The 8,866-nt window shown below is 49.3% G+C and overlaps 1 protein-coding gene across 1 annotated transcript in view; it reads right to left on the bottom strand.

Moving 5' to 3' along the window:
• Positions 1-2,720: 2,720 nt before the first annotated feature.
• GCLM (glutamate-cysteine ligase modifier subunit) overlaps positions 2,721-8,866 on the bottom strand; it is a 52,263-nt gene continuing 46,117 nt past the window's right edge. The window contains exon 7 of the mRNA XM_082266610.1: positions 2,721-3,029. Coding sequence (XP_082122736.1) covers positions 2,857-3,029 — 173 coding nt within the window. The 3' untranslated portion in view covers positions 2,721-2,856. The remainder of the gene's footprint in view (positions 3,030-8,866) is intronic.

The raw sequence follows: 8,866 nt of genomic DNA, 5'->3' as shown, positions 1-8,866 counted from the left end.
TGTTCCTGACTGTGTCGTTGGTTTGCTTGTGACCAAGGAGGTACTCTCTTGTTGGCTGTTGAGTGGTGCTAGTGAAGTCTTTTGCTACTGTAGATCTGCTGGCTTCTGTGGTTCAACAAGCTTGTGCTCTGCTCTTACTGCACTGACTTAGCAGCTATGTCCCATAGCCATGGCCATAGCTGCTAAGTCAGTGCAGTAAGAGCAGAGCACAAGCTTGTTGAACCACAGAAGCCAGCAGATCTACAGTAGCAAAAGACTTCACTAGCACCACTCAACAGCCAACAGAGAGTACCTCCTTGGTCACAAGCAAACCAACGACAGTCAGGAACGAAACGATCCTTCCAATCGTTTTCAACAAGCGGCTGTCAGTGCCATCCGGATACAGAGTTATACTCGCCTGAGAGCAGCGTAACAGTATATGTTATCCATACCCATCTGAGGCTGTCAGTACCAACTGGATACAGAGATATACTCGTCTAAGAGGAGTGTAGTAGCGCATGTTATCTATATCCATCCGGTAAGAGGCCCAGCGGGCTACTTTGTACGCACGGTGGGGAGCACCATTTTGATTTGAGCACTGGGATCGTTTGTTTTTGCTAAGGAGAGCACTTACTTTATTCCGTCCAGTAAGGAGGAATTCCAACAGGTGGAGGGAATTCAAGTCACTAGCTGTTATGAACACCATCTGTCACGAATCACATCACTGAAAATTGTTTCAATATTGACACGTTGGTGTCTTGGGACTTTCTTCAATATATATATATTTTTTGCACCAATATAACTTGTTTGATTTTGAGGTTGCATATCTTTATTGTTTGCAATTTATTGCACAGTTTATTTTGATATAGCGCACCACCTATTACATACTATTGTAAAGAGGTAAAATGATTGACAGGGGAATGGACTATAAAGCAGGTGGTTTGAATCTCAGTCGGTTCAGTAAGGACCAGCCAAGATTCGATCCATGTATGGGCAGGCTGATTGCACCCAAGTCCATCCATCAGTTGACTTTGGTACAACCAGCATGTCAGATTTCTAGCATGCAATTATTGTCAGCAGCTTTATCTCCTATCAATTATTACTGTTCTCCTGGGCAGGGAAAGCTCCCCGTGCCCCCCGCGAGAACACAATAGCTCTACAGGAGGGATTCTCCCATCAACACTTACTGTGTTGAATGTACAGCCAGCGGTTGTAGGAAAGAAAAATCACATCTATGGCCTGCCTAAGCTTACTGGTGGCATGTGCCACATTCAGCAGATAGACTTGTTTCAGGTCTCGCTCTGGGTCACCTATGCCAGTTTCTATTTCAGAGTGAAAATTAAACTGGTTCAGTGCCTGCACCTAACAAAGACAATGTGGCAGTTTTCAATATAGAAAACTCTGGAGATCCCTGCCAGGTCGGACCTGGCATACAGAATATGAGCCATCTGTAGAAAGCTCACACCCCTCTCTCTGCTTTTGCAGTAACTACATAGTATGGCAGAGCCAGCAGGGTTGAAAATGGTCTTCCTCCCATCTGCTCTTAGATCAGTGGGCAGGGGGATCAGAGCATGCTGCTCCAACTGAACTGCCATTTCAGTAACAGTTACAGCATAGACCAGTGAGCAGATGCTCCTAACAAAATCTGATAGCCACTGTTAAATAATCCCATATCCATCGCCAATGGCCTTGAACACTCTAATGCTGCTTTCACAACTATTATTTTTACTGTTTTAATGGATTTTATGAATCCAATTAAAGAAATGAATGCAGTTTTATAACAGCTTGTGAGCACCATTTTTTTGCTTAAAGAGACACTACCATCTTTGCCCATTTAGTGCCCCCTTCCACTCACTTGGCATTAGGGTCACCTAGTGTCCTACACTATAAGGTGGTTGTGTCATTACTCCATCTGTCAGGTGACAGTGCTCATGCCTGTAAATGGCTACTAGACTACTTCACAGTCACATGGGAGGTGATCACATGCGCCTCCATACCTGGAAGTATCTGGTATTGTTGCACACCACGATGGAGGAAGGGATTGCAGGGATTGTGCAGGCAAGGAGACTCAATGGTCAGGGGCCCTTTTTGAAATGGCACTGTCAATTTGCCCTAAAAATCTATTTAGAGAAAACCTAATCTTAAGGAAATATGGCAACTATTGCAGATCCTTCCATTTGAAAATGCTAGTTGCCTGGCTGACAATCTATTGGCTTGGGTAACTTCTGAAACACTGATCCAAAACATGTATGCAGATCTGAGGTTTGACCCACCCTGCTGCACCTTTGTTTCAGGTCATTGACTCTGAAGCCAGGCAACTACTAGGTCAGCAATCGCTGCCTACATGTATGCTTTATTACAAGTGTCTCACTGTCAGTTGGTTTTGTATGCAAGAATGAGGAAAACTAGATCCTATTTAACATGCACAATGTATAAACGCTATTAAAAAGGTGGTTGTAACAGTTCATCACTTCTGGGGAGAACAGGGGATTCTCATCGCATGTCATATTATACAAAATCAAACAATTTAGCAGCTTGAAGTACTGGAGATTTTTTTTTTTTTTTAAACAAAAAACAAGTAATGCCCTGAACAAAGACTGTTCACTCCAACATTAGCAATCACTTAAACAGAGGCACCTAGTGATGGTCAATATGAACACAATGGACCCTTCAATTGTCAGGTTTACCAAGGGTAAATTATATCCTTAACATATTTTCCACTTTTCATTTGCAGTTTAGAGCTTGTAAACATTATTGTGGCTGCAGATATTGCTTTGATATTGGTGTTCAAGTCATTTGGTCTTAGGAACATCTCTATGTGTGAAGACGTTGGTGTGCATCTGGTAAAAAACATTTTAGTGGTTTGTCCCAAAGAAATTAATGGGGAGCTTTCCTCTTTGCTTGCACAATGTAGCCTTTTGATTTGATAATCCCACGGGTTTTAACAATGACCGAGTATCTGAGGACCCACACAGGCGACCAAGCATCTGCATCACTTCCTTCAACACTGTCCCTCAGAACTTCCTGAAAACTTTCTTCAGACAAGATTTCTGCATTGGGAAAAAAGACATAGGAAAAAATGTGTTACAAAAATAGATAAAATGTCAAGAGTATGGCCAACAGTCAGCCCTACTAATTAACATGCAACAACCACCATTGATACAAGAGCATGCAGAGGTCTCATTGACCACCGTTATCAGTGAACTATCTTCCCGTGCAAATCTCTTCTCAGGAATATTGGAATGTGAGAGATGAGCTCCAGGTTACAGTAACTGGAAAACATTTTTAAAAACTTAAAGCCAAAAAAAAAAAAAAGTTTCGGATACAGTGGGGCTGTGCCTGCAATGTATGGATCAACTGCTTATTTTGTATAGGGATGAGGAAAAAGCTTATACTCAGCCAATCCAGGATCAGCAGTCCCCCACAGTGCATCAGTGGACTGTTCCTAGTCTATAGATCTTGCTCCGAGCTTGACGACATTAGGAACAGTCACAGCTCAAGACCGCTAGCGTGTGGGGGTGCCGGTCCTGCGCTGGGAAGATCAGGTAAATCTCCCTTCACCTCTCGCCTAGACATAAAATGAGAAGTTAACCTATGCAGTGCCGGCACAGCCCCACTGCATGCAAAAACGGAATTTTTGTAAAATCTTACCTGTAAAATTCCTTTCTCTGAGTCCGACAGTCGCCGCCTCTTCATATTCGTCACAATGGGGGGGGGGGGTAATTGACCTTTCTTCGTAGGAGTAGCTAGGCAACAGAATATGTCAATATTAAAGCTTTTAACATATCCCACCCCCAGGGGGTGGTCCCCTCAGTCAATACCCTCCTGCTTCCTGTTCCATACCTCAGTTTCAGTAGAATAGCAGTAGAGTATATAAACAAACCCCAAAAGAGGGGCGGGGCGGCGACTGTCGGAGGACTCAGAGAAAGGAATTTTACAGGTAAGATTTTACAAAAATTCAGTTTTCTTACGTCCTCCGACAGTCTCCGCCTCTTCATATTCGTCACAATGGGGACGTCCCAAAGCAGTGCAAACATGAGGGGTGGGAAACGCAGCCGCGCCTAAGGCAAAGCAGTCTCCACATCAGAGAAAGTAACCTTACCAAAAGGAAGGAAACCAGCTGGGCAGCATGGAAAAAAAAAAAAAAAAAAAAAAAAACTTTACTCAACAGGAGCAACAACCCAGGAAGAACAAATAACCTAGGGATAAAAACATCCCAAACAGCCAAGGACCCAAAAACAAGGGACCTTAAGGTACTGCTGCACTAAGAACCTTGCGGCCAAAGGAAGCATCTGCCGATGCCTGAACATCCACTTTGTAGAACTTTGAGAAGGTGTGAACGGACGACCAAGTCGCCGCCTTACACACCTGGGCCACAGAAGCCCGATGATGACAGGCCCAAGACGTACTCGGAGATCCAGTAGAGTGCGCCTTCACAGGCATAGGAGGAACCTTCCCCTTCAAAGCATATGCCTGCTCAATGGTCTGTCTGATCCATTTGGCGATGGTAGAAGCCGACGCCGCCATGCCCTTCCGAGGTCCCTCAGGAAGGACAAAGAGAATCCGTCTTGCGAAAGGATTTTGTCGAAGTCAGGTAAACCCTGATCGCCCTAACCACATCCAAGGAATGTATGGCCACCTACTTCGGATGCTTAGGCTCCACGCAAAGTGAAGGCAAGACAATGTCCTCATTGAGGTGAAATTCCGAAATCCTTTTCGGAAGAAAAGAAGGATTAGGTGGCAAGACCACCTCATCCAAGTGGAGTACCAGATACGGATGACCTGCAGGACAAAGCTGCCAGCTCCGAAACTCTGTGAGCCGAAGTGATGGCCACTAAAAAGGCGACCTTTTTGGACAACAGAGGCAACGAGATCTCCCTGATCTTTTCAAAAGGAGCATGTTGTAACACGGACAGAACAAGGTTCAAGTCCCATGGACAGAACAAGGTTCAAGTCCCATGGAGGCAAAGGCTCCCTCCTAGGAGGGACCAGGTGTCGCACCCCTTGAACAAAGGTGCCAACCAGACAATTAGACGCCACAGGGCGTTGAAAAAAAGAACGGCCAGAGCAGAAATCTGACCCTTAATCGTGGCCAACGCCAAACACTGGTCCACGCCCCTTTGAAGGAAAGCCAACACTCTCGAAACCGAGTATGAACGAGGGGAATACCCCCTGCACTCACACCAGGCAAAATAGGCCTTCCAAGTACGGTAGTATATTTTCCCCGAAGAGGCCTTTCTAGCATTGATCAAAGTATGAATGACCTCCGGAGACAGACCCCTATCCTTCAGGACCTCAGTCTCAACAGCCAGGCCGTCAAAGCCAGCGACTGTAAAGCAGGATGGAATATCGGTCCTTGAGACAGAAGATCTTCCCGAAGAGGCAGACGCCATGGAGCGTCGACCGCCAGATTGCACGAGGTCTGCGTACCAAGACCGGCGAGGCCAGTCTGGCGCCACCAGAATCACCGTTTTTGGTTCCGAGGACAACCTGCGACGGAACCGGGATAGCAACTGAAATGGTGGGAATGCATACACCAGCCGATACTGATGCCACTGAGCCACTAACGCGTCTGACGCGTCTGCCCGAGGATCGCGCGTCCTTGCCACGAACCTTCCCACCTTGTTCAGACGAGACGCGAACAGGTCGACATCCGGAAGACCCCACTTCGCGCACAACATCTGGAAGACCTCCGGGTGGAGCGACCATTCCCCCTGGTCCAGAGTCTGGCGGCTCAGATAATCCGCCTGCCAGTTGTCCACCCCCGGAATGTGAACTGCCGTTATCGCCGGGACGTGCGTCTCGGCCCAGGACAGAATGTCGGCCACTTCCCGAGCCGCTCAAGCACTCCTGGTGCCCCCTTGGTGGTTAATGTAGGCCACCGCTGTGGCATTGTCCGTCTGAACCCGAACCGGACAGCCCTGAAGCTTGTCTGTCCAGCGTTGAAGGCAAATATTTATTGCCCGCAATTCCAGAATGTTGATGGGAAGGGAAGATTCCTCCTCCGACCAAGTTCCCTGGGCGGATAGAATGACCCGAACACCACCCCAGCCCGACAGGCTGGCATCTGTGGTGATCACCGTCCACGAAAGCGGACGAAAAGACTTGCCCCCCGACACCGCCGGGGACTGCAGCCACCACAGAAGACTGCTTCTCGTGCGAGGACTCAACGATATCTGAAGATCCAGAGATTGTGGTCGCCCGTCCCACCTGGACAGGATCTCCGCCTGGAGATCCCTCGTGTGAAACTGGGCGAAGGGAATCGCCTCGAAAGCCGAGACCATCAAACCTAAACACCTCATGCCCGTCCGGAGGGATGAGCACGGAATGTCCTGAAGGGACCCGACTTCGTCCTGAAGCGTTTTGAGCTTGTCTTCCGGTAGGAAGACTCTTGCCTGAACCGAATCCAGAATCATACCCAGATAGGGAAGACGAACCGACGGGCACAGCGTCGATTTTGGGAAGTTTATCGTCCAACCAAACTCCTGCAGAGTTTGCATCGTGACGGACAGGTCCTTCACCAGACCCTGACTGGTCGCAGACTGAACCAGAACGTCGTCCAGATACCCCAGGATTGAGATACCCTGGGTTCTCAGTAAGGCCAGAACCGGTGCAAGCACCTTGGTGAAAACCCGCGGAGCCGAAGCGAGACCGAAGGGTAATGCCACGAATTGATAATGATCCTCCGCAATGGCAAAACGAAGGTACCTTTGGTGACCCTCGAAAATGGGGATGTGTAGGTACGCATCCTTCAAGTCGATGGAAGCCATGAATTCTCCCGGAACTAGAGCAGCCACCACCGAGCGCAGGGATTCCATGCAGAACTTGCGAACCCACACAAAGCGGTTCAGAGCTTTCAAGTCCAGAATTGGACGTACCTTGCCCTCCTTTCTGGGCACAGTGAACAGATTTGAATAAAACCCCCGAAATCTGTCCCGATGAGGCACCGGAACCACCACTCCCTGAGCCCGCAGGTCCTGCACCGCCAGGTGCAGATCCCGCAAACGCTCCGGAGACAGTTGAAGGTTTGAGGGAAAAAACCTGTTCGCCAGCCGAGACAGGAACTCGATCTTGTACCCGGATCGAACAATCTCCTGAACCCACCTGTCCCGAACGCGGGCCAGCCAGGGTTGAAGAAAACCGAGCAAACGTCCCCCCACCCCAGAACTGGGTGAGGGCGTCCCTTCAGGCCGCGTTGTTATGGGCAGCGGATCCGGACTGGCCGGACTTCTGCTTACCTGCCCACGGTTTCTTTTGGGAGCCTTGACCCTTGAAGGGTTTGCCCTTATAGTGCGACCGAAAGGCACGAAAGGACCTCTGAGGGGGCCTAAACGAAGCGTGCTTCTTACCTTGAGCGCCCTTAGCCTTGGGAGATTGGGGCAAGAGCGTGCTCTTACCCCCAGAGATCCCCTTAATCAGCGTATCCAGTGAGTCGCCAAAAAGACGAGATCCCGAATAGGGCAAATTAGCCAAAGTCTTGCGAGACGATTGGTCCACAGACCAACATTTTAGCCAAATCAAAGGGCGTGTCAACACCGCCACGCTGTGCACATGTGCAGCCAAAAGGAATTACATCCAATTCCGCATCACACAAATACATGACCCCCTGATGGATCTGATCCACCATTGCCAAAGTCGTCGGCGGGGCAGAATCAGCCACCAGGACGCGCCTGAGTACTTGCTCCAATCCGCGACAGCCTGAGCTGCCATAAGGGAAGCAAAAATAGCTTTCAGCATGGAACCGGTAACCGAGTAAGTATGACGGGCAAGAGACTCCAGTCTCCTGTCCGTAGGTTCCCGAAACACCGGGGTATCCTCTGCCGGAATCGCAGTAGATTTATTCAAAACCGCCACCGCGTGATCCACCGGAGGTGGCACACACCAACGTTCATCAGTGGCGGGTGTGAAGGGATAACGCAGCTTGAACCTACTTGGTACAGCAAAAGGTTTCTTTAGATTGCGCCATTGTTCACTAACAGCGCGCTGAAAATCCTCAGTACAAGGAAAAACCTGCGATGTTTTGCGCCTCCGCTGTGTCCCATAAGAAGCCAGAACGGCAGGCGGACACGGTTCATCCTGTAAATGCAGCGTTTGTTTGATAGAAGCAACCAATTCATCCATGATTGCAAGCTCTTCAGACGAGCCAGGGGGAGAATCATCAACCCCCTCAACCTCTGCATCCCCCTCCGACCCTGCAAAGTCCAGCGACGAACGGGACCCCGATAAGGGGACCCCAGCCATAGCAGCCCCATCACCTTCGCCCTCTGAATCAGAGGATATTGAAAATCTCTGGGCCGTTTAGTGGATTGAGCAGCCACAAGCATTTGCACCTGAGCAGCCAGGTTAGCCACAACTGTGGCCAAATCGCCCCCCTCAGGGGAAACAGCAGCAGCCCCTTGTCCACCCAGCAAAGGGGGAGGAAATTTGCTTTCCTGAGAATCCATGCCCCCAGAAGTGTGTAGGAGAAAAAAAAGGGTAACTGCCCCTTTAAAAGCGCGGCGAGCGCAGCCCACCGCCCACACACACCTGCACAAGTCGACCCCCACAGGGCAAACTACAAACTCAGGCAAGGACACAGGACTAAGGAGGATAAAAACCTGGAGAGATCACTGCTGCTGCTGTATCGATCGGTGTGCCCAGGGAAAAGGAAGTGATGCACCAGAAGCCGCTCCTATAAAGCCTATGGAAGGCTACAAGAAAATGGCCGCCGGGGGAGGAGGTAAATGCAGTGCTACATGAGGCTGGAGCGATCGTCGCCAAAATGGCGGCGTTTGGCGCCAAAACCGCAGCTCCCAGCTTATAGAAGAAGCCCTCATAAGCCTGTAGTTAACATTAAAATGGCGGACCGCAGCAGCGGCCGCATGTTGCACAAAACATGTACCACAGA

This window comes from Pelophylax lessonae, assembly GCF_965119305.1.
Source record: "Pelophylax lessonae genome assembly, chromosome: 8".
Classification (NCBI taxonomy): domain Eukaryota; kingdom Metazoa; phylum Chordata; class Amphibia; order Anura; family Ranidae; genus Pelophylax; species Pelophylax lessonae.
Note: the sequence above shows the minus strand (reverse complement) of the source record. Positions and strands in the feature narration are given on the sequence as shown.